The 13,245-nt window shown below is 43.8% G+C and overlaps 1 protein-coding gene across 1 annotated transcript; it reads right to left on the bottom strand.

The window, feature by feature from the left end:
• Positions 1–783: 783 nt before the first annotated feature.
• Positions 784–11,894, bottom strand: LOC133632312 (uncharacterized). Its single transcript, XM_062024682.1, has 3 exons — positions 11,620–11,894; positions 3,208–3,342; positions 784–2,510 (listed from the first exon to the last, which is right to left on the bottom strand). The coding sequence occupies exons 2-3, from the start codon at positions 3,332–3,334 to the stop codon at positions 1,018–1,020; spliced, it is 1,620 nt and encodes a 539-aa protein (XP_061880666.1). The 5' UTR covers positions 3,335–3,342; positions 11,620–11,894; the 3' UTR covers positions 784–1,017.
• Between the last annotated feature and the right edge of the window lie 1,351 nt (positions 11,895–13,245).

A 13,245-nucleotide genomic window follows, 5' to 3' on the forward strand; every position in this document is an offset into this window, starting at 1 on the left:
TTGAGTCTCATAGTAAAGTGTTGGCCTTCTAGATTGGAATGTGTCAGAGTAGAGATAACTCGGAGTAGTCTAAACAAAGCGAGTGAGGGCGAGGGACAGACGGAAGATCACGGGACCTCCGGGAGACCGATCTGGACCGGGCTAGGGAACGCTTGGGTGCTGGATTGGTCTCATTATTGCCAAAGCTTTGACAATAAACAACGAAATACCAACTACTGCTTTTGGTGGTCAATTTAACATCAGCCTATTTGCCATTAAAAGAACTTGGGAGTGGACAGCAGACTTTGACTTCCTTGGGAGGAAGAGCTGTCGACGCAACAATTTGGGGGCTCGTCCGGGATGGCACGCTGTTGATCGATGACTTCTTGCAATCTTCTGGACAGACTCAATTGGCCAATTCAAGGTGAGCAGAACCTTTCTTTTTAGATAAAATCTGCGTTAGGAGTCTGTCCTGAAGTCTGTAAGTCAAACACTATATTGTACCCCAGACGCAGAGCTGTGATTTCGATAGATTGATTGCATTTTTGCCGAGCCTGCCATTGCATTCACATGAAGTCCCAGAGAAGGGTCAATTGACCTTTTACCTAGAAAACCCACAAGAGGGTCATTTGACCGCTAGTCCCCCCTGTGGACACTCCTTTTGTTATGAAAATGTGGCTGTTAGTGGCACATGGCAGGGGCCACTTGAGCCTGTGTGGGGGAGGGGACCTTACAGCTCAAGCTTTAGTTCTGAGGTAGGTTGTGTGTGTTTTTGCAAGGATCAACAAAGGATCAACAAGAATGAAGGGATCAACACTCTGACATTTATTGTTAAAAAAAATACAAAACAAAACATATTTACAAAGAATGAAAAAGCAACTGTTTTCCCAGTTTTGGTGTGGAGGGTTGTTGCAGAAGCAATTGTTATTTTTGTGTGCCAAAAATAGTTTAAAAAAAAAAATTTACAAAGAAAAAAGCATATTTACAAAGAATGAAAAACCATGTCCATGTAAACGTGACTGACATACATTTGAGCAGTCACTCACAATCCTGGCACTGCCATTGCTCCTTTCGGCATTTCCCACATGTATAACGGTAGCAGTCAACACAGCGCACAGTTGCACGATTGTCCTTGCATTGGATTTTAGCCTGACACTTGGCTCTTTTTCCTAGTTGTGGTGTGGAGCGTTGTTGCCGAAATAATTGTTCCTTTTGGGCCTTTTTCATACCCACGTGGGAGTGAGCCAACTCTTTTGCAAGTTCCAGCAGGAAATCCACCCATCTCTCCTGCCTCCCGGTGCATAATTGATAGAGCACGTGGGCATTCAGTGCTGCAATATCAATCATGTTATAGAACACTGCTACTGGCCAGCGCCGTGTTCCTGCGCGGACAGTGTACCCCCGCACCATCTGGTCCATGACATCGACGCCGCACTTTGTTGTGTTGTACTGTGTGATGGTGTTTGGCTTCTTTTTGGTGGTATCCTGTGTCTGAATGGTGCTGTGCATGCTGCTGAGAACATATACAGTCTTCCTCCGCTTGGGCGCATACACCGTCAGTGTGGCACCAGTGGTTGAAAATACCTGGGTGGTAAATTCATCGCGGTACATCTGTCGAGTTGACGGTGGAATTTCTTTGCGAATCTTGTTGACTGTGCCGAGGATGGTTGTATTCCGGCTAAGTAGTCGTTTTGCAAGTGACAGTGATGTAAAGAAATTGTCCGTGGTAACATTTCTGCCCTTGTCCAAGAATGGTTCCATCAGCCTCATGACTACACTCTCAGACACTCTCTCCCCACGAGGCCGAGTGTCGTCCTTGCCAAGATATGGGAGGATGTTGCAGACGTATTTGGTTTTCAAGTCACACGCCACCCAGAACTTGATCCCAAACTTGTCTGGTTTAGATGCAATGTACTGTAGGAAACAGCAGCGAGTCTTGGACGGGAAAAGTTGTTCGTCGATGGTGATGTGTTGACCAGGGATGTAGGATGTGATGCAGTTGGTGGCAAACAATCCCCATATGTTTGAAATTGCAGCAAACTTATCGGTCTGTGCTCGCTCGCTGCGGGTGTCTCTGTCATCAAAGCGCAGGTGATGCATGATGTTTTGGAAACGCCCTCGGGACATGGTTTCGATGATCTGTGGGCTTCCCAGGTTTTTCGACCAGCAGTCACGCAGTGATGGCACCCTGATGATTCCCCGCATCATGGTGATGGAAATAAATGCCATTAGTTCAGGGAGGCCCATGAACCAATCCACATGCTCCGTTTGCTTTGCATGTTGAACTGTACAGTCTCGAATGATGCCAAGCATGTCCAGAGTGATGAAACACAGGAAGCTCTGAAGACGACTTGTGATTGACCTCCTGGCCTTAGCTGTTGGCTCTCCATCTGCGCTGTATGGCGATGGCGGGGTGAAATGTGGACCCGTTCCCACCTGTTCTTCATGCCATACTGTGCCATCTTTCGCAGTCTCTGTCACATCAGTCCCCAGCCGAGCTCTCTTTGTTGGTTGGGGAGCAGTCTCCTCATCTGTAGTGTGAAAAAAAAATTTAATTATGAGCAATGGGAAAGTCAAATGATATCACAAATGCAAGCATAGAAGCAAATAATAATAATAATCCCAGAACATCTCAAATAGGTTGGCTAAGCTGCAGACACCTCAGGAGAAGTAGAATCAAACAAAACTGACGGCAGTCGGCACTCAGAAACAAAATGGAGGCTCTATTCACATGGTGCCAGTGGCGGCCCACCACAAATAAATTAATATATGGGAATTGGGAAACACTGATGATATGTGTCTGCAGGCAGTAGTACAGTATATATATTTATTTATATCATCTATTTATATCTATTTAATATATAATAACTAAATATAAATAATATTAAAAAATATTTATTTATATCCATTTATCTCTCTATATATTTATTTATTACATCCATTTATCTATATATATCCTGTCCATTTATTTATTTACCTATACCTATGTCTGTATATATGTTCAATGAAAGTTTTGTAGTTCAATTCAAACTCTGTGTATATCTATATACTATATAGTATATAGATATACACAGAGTTTGAATTGAACTGAGTATTCGAACTGCGTGTTTTCTTGAGCCCCCCCCCCCCCCCCGGTCAACCCTGTGGGAAACACTGTGGTGCTATATTTTCCAACATCCTCACTGAAATGAAATGTAAAATAGGAAATAATATGAAATGAAATCTTACCTGAAGATGACTGAGACAGCTCGGAGTCTGAATCCTCCTGAAGATTGATGTCTTCTCCATCCGAGTCGACAGGGTTAACATTGGAAAGGAGCATTTCCAATGCTTGTTGAGTGCTGAATCTCTGCATCTTCGTTCCTTGGAGAGAAGCTTCTTTCACCACAAAATTCTTGAGGGAAATGAAGCTATAGTCCACGTGCACTGGTATTTATGTCTTGGCCGTTACCTGTCTTGCCTGTAAGGTGTGACCCCCTCACCCCACAAACTGCCCCTAACAGCCTCATTACCATAACAAAATGAGTGATTAGTGTGGGAAAAGCGTCGGGCCAAATGACCCCTCTCTGGGTCTTCTAGGTAGACAGAAAAATGCTGGGACTTCTAGTGTTAAAATTGTAAATAAGTGGTCAACTCACGGCATTGTGTCTCGATTACCGTGACGGGCAGTTTAATTGACGAGTGAACTAATAGTTGGGTGTGGCTCACCCTGGGTAGTTGGTCGCCGCCTAAAAGAGCAACGGGGTGATAGATCCCAGTGTGATAAGACACTAAAACTAAGGAAGCGGGTTGATAGATCCCAGTGTGATAAGACACTAAAACTAAGGAAGCGGGTTGATAGATCCCAGTGTGATAAGACACTAAAACTAAGGAAGCGGGTTGATAGATCCCAGTGTGATAAGACACTAAAACTAAGGAAGCGGGTTGATAGATCCCTTTGCGTTGAGGGCACTAAAATTAAGAAAATATAGACACAATGGCCTTGGAGTGTGCAACTCACGGCATTGTGTCTCGATTACCGTGACGGGCAGTTTCATTGACGAGTGAACTAATAGTTGGGTGTGGCTCACCCTGGGTAGTTGGTCGCCGCCTAAAAGAGCAACGGGGTGATAGATCCCAGTGTGATAAGACACTAAAACTAAGGAAGCGGGTTGATAGATCCCAGTGTGATAAGACACTAAAACTAAAGAAGCGGGTTGATAGATCCCAGTGTGATAAGACACTAAAACTAAGGAAGCGGGTTGATAGATCCCAGTGTGATAAGACACTAAAACTAAGGAAGCGGGTTGGAAGATCCCTTTGCGTTGAGGGCACTAGAATTAAGAAAATATAGACACAATGGCCTTGGAGTGTGACAAACAGAAATGTGATGGCGGCGGGGCAAAATGTGATGATTGGCTACCGTTCAATGATCAATTGAATGGACGGTTGTCGACAATGGAACTAGCAGGTAGAGAAAAAAAAAAAAAAAGAGAAAAAAAAAAAGGAGAACGTTCCTTGAAAGGGTTAAGAGGGAGTTTACAATACTCGAAAAGTCGTGAACTCAAACGTCTGGTAAAATAAAATAAATAATAAATAAAAAAAAGTAACTGGAAGTTATATGGTAAAGTGAAACGCAGAGAGTGTGCTGCTGAGTGTGAGTGTGTGTGAGTGGGAGTGCTTACGCGCGCTCGTGTGTGTGTGTGTGTGTGTGTGTGTGTGTGTGTGTGTGTGTGTGTGTGTGTGTGTGTGTGTGTGTGTGTGTGTGTGCGTGCGTGCGCTGGTGAAAATGGAACACTCAGGGAGAGAATTTAAGAGTTTGGCGTATGATAAAAGTAAACGGGGATTACGTGGAAAAACGAAAAGCAGCAAAAGAAACGATGATTAATGACAGAATGAACTGATTGTTTTTTTGTCTGCCGCGCATGCGCAAGACAATTCAAACGACCCGCCCAGACTTTGACTGACACCGCCCCCTACTCCAGTGACAAGAGAAGGAGGTATTAACACGCCCCCTCTAAGATTGATCTTGCCTCCGAAAATTAACCCCTTCTACACGTCTGTCCATTTTCCTACGGCAGACATTTTTGACAAATGACATTAACAATAGGGGAAAAGGATGTTTATAACCTTACGTTACGTGAATGGTTTCTAGGACAACAGAAAATAGAAACATTGTGTGAAGTGTAAGGAAGAGTTAGGGAACAGGAGGTTGTTTGTAAAGGAAAACGAAAGTGAAAGAAAGATGAGAAAGTGACAAATGAAGGTATTCGTAAATGGTATGTTGTTGATTGTGGTTAGCTGCAAGTTTGTTTATTTGTTTGTTTAGTTGTTTGAGTGAAATGGAAAGAAATCAATAGGAATAATTAGATGCAAAATGGAATAAAACTATGAGTGCGATAGAAAATGAATGAATAAATGAAATAAGTTTATTTTGGTCATATAATCAACCATCAACCATCAATCAATCAATCAATCAATGTTTATCTATATAGCCCTAAATCACAAGTGTCTCAAAGGGCTGTACAAGCCACAACGACATCGGCCTATCCTATACATTCACTGAACATTAAATTACCTGGAACATCAACGTTAAAAGAGAAAGTATTAACCGCTTATTTTGCAAGTCTGACCATTTTCCTCCAGCAGAGGGCGGTGCACACCAGACATTTTTGACACATGACAATTACAGGGGCCTACTTTAATATAAGTCTCTTGCCGATGCATACATGCAAGCCATTGTTGACCTTGTTTTCCCACCTGTACCTCCGGGAGGGAACCTTTGGCCAAACACTTTGGACAAAGTTAACCCTGATATACACGGTGCCAAAAACAATATATGGCAGGACATTTTATTCATCCCATGCAAAATAGGGCTAATGACAGAGCAACAAGGAAACGACTACTTAAATTACAGATCGCTGAAGATAAAAGGTTAAAAGAACCAAAAGGTCAAAGATCAGCTAGAGTATATTCGGCAGTGGGTGACCTTGCTTTTGAGTTCCAACAGGTGGAGGAAAGAATCCTCAACAGACGTGCGGTTGGACTCGGGTGGTGGACAGCACGATGCTTCAAAGCCAGTCTGGGGTAGACACTGTTTCGGCTGTGACCAGCCTGGTCAGTGGAGTAGTGACTGTCCGAACATTTCCGAACAGGAAAGGTTCCGTCGTGCCAACAAACGAACACGAAGGCGTGTAAGAGGACGCCCACATCAGGAGCCGCAGCAGGAAGTACCGACAGGACCCCTGCTGGACATGAGTGTCAACGGACAATTTTATCAGCCACCCATTCGATTCTGAATGCAGAGGTACCAAAAAAACTGTGTGCTTCCTCTTTAAAGGTCGAAGGCTTCGCTGGGGTCACAAGAAGGTTAACTGTCACCAAACCACTTCCGGTTCAGATTGCTGGACCTCCTTTACAGACTGTACCCTGACATTCAAATCGCAAAGAAGGAACATTCCTGGTGTTACCTGATGGCTGAACCACCCAGCTGCGACACCACTACCAAGCATACCACAGCCTGAAACAACAGGAATGGCTCTAACGGTGAAAACCCTGACTGACTGAGATGCTTCCGTGTGTTCTGCCACCCGACTCGCCATATGTTATGATTATTTATATATGTTGGAACTCGAGGTGTGGCTGCTCATGTTGACCTATCTTTGCAACAGCTAGCATGGTATAAGATGGACACAATAGTGTCCCACATTGTTCCCTTGCTCTCTGTCTCGCCTACAAAACCAAAGAACTTAGGTACAATAATAAGACACGGCGTAGCTGCCAAACATTACACCGACACCCAAATACCACATTTTCAATTGTTTAGGTTTAGCCCATGGTTATGTTAAACACATAACTATGGGCTGCACTTTAGACACCTGTAGGCTACGAGGAGCTAGCAGCTACACAACAGCTGAGCTAAAACGACACATTACACATTTAAACATATCAAATAATTATACTTGCTCATTACATACACATAGTCGTCAAGACAGAAGTCTGATAGAAAGTATTCAGTAACAAACGTGTCCGCATCATTCAACTTTCTACAACATGAGCTTGACTTAATGAATTATTGGGGCCATCAGGTGTGGTAAAATTTCAAAATACTATTGCTAAAGCATCCGCCATAAGGGTAGTATTTTTCTAGTATTGGTGACAATATAAATATAAGCATATTTTGTTACTTTCACCATATTGAATAAGTTACATAAAAGTTAGGGTTCAGATGAGTTTGAGTTAATTGTGATATTGCTAAGGGGTCCCCTACCCTAACAACACCCCCCAGTGGACCATAGAGGCTGAAGAGACAATTACAGACCTCAAACATGACCTGTCCTCCGCTACTTGACTATTAGCTGACCTTTTTCTTAGATGTTTCTGAAAGTGATAGTATGATTAACACAGTCCTTTTTTCAGAAACAGAAGGGGGTGAGTGAGGGTAGATACAGACTCCTTGGAACAAAATCGACAATCATCCGACTCTGACACATTCCATAGTTTTAACATTTTTCCCGTGGGTAAGAAGTTATAACTAATTTTAATTTGAAAATAACGATTTTACACATCGATAGTAGTTTAATAGATCAAATTTAGAATATGGAGGAGGTGAGTGTGAACCATGTATAGTCTTTGACTTCACTGATATGATCAATACGGTACAAGGGAAAAGGTACGTACTGACTTGTGTTGACAATCACAGTGGTTGGCCGGAAGCAACAACAACCTCAAAAGAGGATGCAATATCAGTAATTAAATGACTTGTGAATGACCTAGTACCCCGACATGGTTTCCCCAAAAAGATTAGGTCAGACAACGGCAACCATTTAAAAAAAAAAAATACTCACTTAGCCTTGGTCGAAAAGGCTTTCGGACTAGAACACAGGTTTGGGGTACCATCCTGAGTCCCAAGGCAAGGTTGAAAGGATGGACCAGAACATTAAAAACTAATTGGCTAAAATCTGTGCACAGACCAAATTTAATTGGATTGACATGTTGCAATTAGCGTTAATGATCATTCGAAGGTCCGTGAATAAAACTGTTTTACCGCCCTTTGAGTTTTTCACCCTATGAGCTGCATACAGGTCAGCCATTCACAGGACCAGCAGCCCCCCATGGAAGGAGGACTCAGCGTAAAACCAAAATGGTATTTTACACAAAAAATTGCAGAATTTGTGTGCCAGTTCTTCTGTACAGATTCCCTTCCGCCCGCTGAGAGGGTCAAGATCAAGGTCGTCAAACGCAAGTGGATGGAGCTCAGGTGGACTGGTCCCTTCAAGGTCGTGGAACGGACGTCCCACGCCCTTCGACTGGCTGGTGGAGGGGACACCTGGTACCACCTCTCCCTCTGCACTACAGCTGAAGAACCTGACAGATCACCAGGGGATGTCATTGCTGACATCGCCACATCATCTGCCCCTCAGCCCAGGAGACGAGAGAGATTTTCTACCTACATTACTCTTTTCAACTTCTATATTGTATATCCTTGTGTGAGACCAATCCAGTATGCTAAATGTTTCTTAGTTTTTCTTGCTTGTTTGCAGCATAACTATCTGTGTCGTTACATGAAGTGAAAAGTTTGATGTTTATCCCCGTTTATCCCTTGGGCGTGTTCTACTGTCTTTGTGTCTCAGTTCATCCTTCCTGACGACAGTGACTGACAAGTGTCTAAGAACATACAGCGGACTTTAAATAGACTGGGTCAAAGGGGATAGCAAGACTTATTTTTTGACCTGTGCATTGTGATTAATTACGGGGGACACAATAGCTATTACCGTGGTAATAACCTCTATATTTGTTACGACTCAACCCTGAACCATTGGTGTCGGATGCAGACAACATACTCTGGTAAGTTGTGCCCATCTTCCCTTTTATGTTGTTTTGGGGCTTGACCTGACTGATACAGACGCTAAAGGAATTATTAAAATTAATGTCCTTGAGAGGGCGTTAACTACCTCTACACCCTCTGTAGCACCTAAAGTACCACCCCACCTCGGTGGTGTTTCAAAGGCTCACATCCGTGCGTGCTAATGACATCACCACCGAAGGCCTGGTAACTTTGACCTTTGACCTTAGGAGCGGGTGCAGACAACCTGTGGCTCAGGTGGATGCCAAAACCTGGGTGACTGTGTTGCTTCTTCCGCTGGACGTCCCTTTTCCCACACTTACACCGCCCCTTTTAAGTTGACTGACATGTGTACCCTTCTGTTGACAAAGCCACCCGACTTCTTCCCTTTGTGGCCCAAAAGCTGAATTACACGCGTTTTCAAATTACAGGACCCTCTCCGTCCCCCAACAAATTGGGTGACATCAACCATTACTGGTGCACCACACTGATAGATGGCTCTAGGATAGGCCCTTAGGCACGAGCTGACTTATTCTGGTGTTGTGGGAAGCACAGATTGTACATTAGAATCCCGACGTCAGCCGTTGGGCTTTGTGCTATGGTTAGACTGGTGACCCCACTCACCAAATTAACACCCCTTGGAACTCCTGTTTCAGCGGCCTCTCTAACTCCCCGCCGCCGTTGAGAATAACCAACCTGACTCGTGACGCAGTTGAGGGACTTGCTGAACAACTTGCCCCGACCTCCCTCAGGGCCGTTCAGATCCGCATAGCCCTTGACCGCATCCTAGCCAAGGAAGAAGGAGTGTGTGCAATGTTTGGTGACCAATGCTGTACCTTCATTCCTAACAACACTACCCCCGATGGCTCAGTTCAGAGGGCCTTAAAGGGCCTCCAGGCCCTGTCTAGGGACACATTAGGCAGGTGGACTGACCTAATTAAGTCTGTCTTGGTCTCCATTCGGAGTTTTTTTTGGCCATCATAGCCTCATGCGGTTGCTTTATCGCCCCTTGGGCTAAGTGTCACTAAAGGGGGTCTAGCAAAGTGGTAACTTTAAGACTTTCGAGAATTGTTGGTTTACTTCCCTGACCATGATGACATTGACGTGGACTCCCTCCATCTATCTCCCATGTAAATAAGCTGTTGTTTTATTGCTAGCTTGCTCAAAGAAAAAAAACAGCACCTACTTTAATGTGGGGCGTGCTTTAGAAGTGTTTAACTAGTAGTAAAAGATCTTATAAGAAGATCTTAAAGGGGGAGTGATGGAACGAGATATTTTCCATATATCCATATTTAAGTGTTACTTCTTTCTAAACTCCTATAGTCATATAAATAATAGCTAGTATTCTTCCTCTTTTGAGTCTCATAGTAAGGTGTTGGCCTTCTAGATTGGAATGTGTCAGAGTAGAGATAACTCGGAGTAGTCTAAACAAAGCGAGTGAGGGCGAGGGACAGACGGAAGATCACGGGACCTCCGGGAGACCGATCTGGACCGGGCTAGGGAACGCTTGGGTGCTGGATTGGTCTCATTATTGCCAAAGCTTTGACAATAAACAACGAAATACCAACTACTGCTTTTGGTGGTCAATTTAACATCAGCCTATTTGCCATTAAAAGAACTTGGGAGTGGACAGCAGACTTTGACTTCCTTGGGAGGAAGAGCTGTCGACGTTTATATATATATATATATATATATATATATATATATATATATATATATATATATATATAAACTATACTGGCTCACCTGCACTGGCTTCCTGTGCACTTTAGATGTGACTTTAAGGTTTTACTACTTACGTATAAAATACTACACGGTCTAGCTCCATCCTATCTTGCTGATTGTATTGTACCATATGTCCCGGCAAGAAATCTGCGTTGTAAGAACTCCGGCTTATTAGTGATTCCCAAAGCCCAAAAACAGTCTGCGGGCTATAGAGCAGTTTCTATTTTCTGGTTGGGTTAGGGTTGGTTAGGGTTAACCCTAACCCTAACCCTAAACCTCGGCTGGAATGGACTCTCACACTATTAACTAGATCCACTATGGACTGGATTCTCACACTATAAACTAGATCCACTATGGACTGGACTCTCACACTATTAACTAGATCCACTATGGACTGGACTCTCACACTATTAACTAGATCCACTATGGACTGGATTCTCATACTATTAACTAGATCCACTACGGACTGGATTCTCACACTATTAACTAGATACACTATGGACTGGACTCTCACACTATAAACTAGATCCACTATGGACTGGACTCCCACACTATTAACTAGATCCACTATGGACTGGATTCTCACACTATTAACTAGATCCACTATGGACTGGACTCTCACACTATTAACTAGATCCACTATGGACTGGATTCTCACACTATTAACTAGATCCACTATGGACTGGACTCTCACACTATCAACTAGATCCACTATGGACTGGACTCTCACACTATTAACTAGATCCACTATGGACTGGACTCTCACACTATTAACTAGATCCACTATGGACTGGACTCTTACACTATTAACTAGATCCACTTTACGTCCATCGCACCGGTCTCAAAGGTTTCTCATTGTTCCCATTCATTGGGTTGAGTTTTTCCTTGCCCTGATGTGGGATCTGATCTTAGGATGTCGTTGTGGCTTGTGCAGCCCTTTGAGAAATTTGTGATTAAGGAATATATAAATAAACTTTGATTGATTGAACACTTATATGGTTTTTCACCTGTGTGTGTTCTCATGTGTCGAGTCAAAGAGCTATTTTGAGAAAAGCTTTTAACCACAAACTGAGCAGCTCGAACATTTTTACCTTCACAGTCTTTATCGCTGCTCAAAGGTTCTTCAACCTCGTCTTCGTCTTGTGGTTTCTCTTCATCATCTTCAGTCTTCACAGAGAGAATACTCAGTGAAAACTTGGTGTAATCAGCTTCCTCTCGTCCTAGAAGACACTCTCCCTCCTGAGTGATGCAGAGTTCCTCCTCTTCCTTTTTAATGCAGGGTGGTTGTGGAGTCTCCTGCTTCAAAGTGGAGCTCCCCCCTAACTGAGGGGAAACTTCTTCTGGATTACCGATCAGCTGCTGGACGTCTGCAAGACACAAACAACAAAAACACACTTTCTTATATGTACTGTATGTGTGTGTAGTAGGGTTGTTCGGTATCACTACGGGTTCAAAAAGGAGAGAGGCTAACGCCACGCTACTGGGAACTGTAGTTAAGCTACATAGCGTCACTACTTGTTGTGCACTACTTACTGCCCATCACTGATTCTAACGCCTAAATAAACGCTAACAAAAGTCAGCTAACAATGCAGGTAATGGGGATGCACTGTATTTCTTTTATTAAAAAAAAAAACTCTAACAAAATATCCAGCAACTTTGTATATACACGCTGTAAGTATATATGTACTGTAATAACAGGCACTTTCATAATAACATGTAATATTTATGTATTTTCATCATTTTTTATAATTTTAAGCAAATGGCGGCACATTATTTACACAGACGCATCATAATGTTCACTATTTCCTTCAACACCACCACCAACTATTACTAATAAAGGCAGACTTCACGAGACTTTGGGACAAATTATGATCCAGAACCTTATATTTTTGAGCCTGAATATAAGGAGGATGAGCTACAAGTTTTAGAAGCTGACTGATAAGCAGATCAAGCAATGGGTGAGGGCGGACCTACGTCACTTCCGCCTACCAATCCCCTAGCAACCGGGAATTCGTTGAAAACAAACCAGCTCACAGCGAACACAGCATTGACAGAAAAGGCATTTAACGAGCGTTGTGGCTTGGAAGTCGGCGTTAAATCCTTCATTTACGCATTTTTACTTATTCGCATATCGTGTGAAAAAACGAAAATGTATTATTCGCGTCAGACTCGTCTCAGTGAACTTTAAAGCTTCTCAGGCTTAGCTTGGCTTGCTGGTTAGCTTAGCCTGCGCGCTACTAAGAAAGAGACGCGGAAGTTATCAACAACTTTGTGTGAACACGCCGTACTTGTTGGAGCCCACGTCGAAGAAGAAGCACTTGATGTCCACAGTCATCGACGAGCCCTCCGGCAGCTCCGCGGGCTCCTCGTCCACGCCGTAATCGTCAGTAAGTTTGGCCAAAGCGTCGCGGAACTCGATAAGTCCCTGCGCCGGAAGCGCAATGGTCTGACCCCAAGCCGGGCCGGGCCCCCTGTTCACGGTCTGCCGGATCCTCAAGAACCGTCCCCGCTGGTTCTCTTTCAGGTCCATGTAGTACTTCCGATTCTCCCGCACTAGGAACTCGCTTTTCAGGGCCCGCATCGGCTCATCCTGCACCATGCAACAACTGGGCGTAGTGTTCGATGAAGTCCACCAAGTAGTCGCGGAACTCGATCGCCACCGACATAGACAGCGTGAGGCGGCTCTTGTTGCCACCGGCCCCGACTTCGGCTGCGAG

The sequence above is a fragment of the Entelurus aequoreus genome, linkage group LG17 (genome assembly GCF_033978785.1).
Source record: "Entelurus aequoreus isolate RoL-2023_Sb linkage group LG17, RoL_Eaeq_v1.1, whole genome shotgun sequence".
NCBI lineage: Eukaryota > Metazoa > Chordata > Actinopteri > Syngnathiformes > Syngnathidae > Entelurus > Entelurus aequoreus.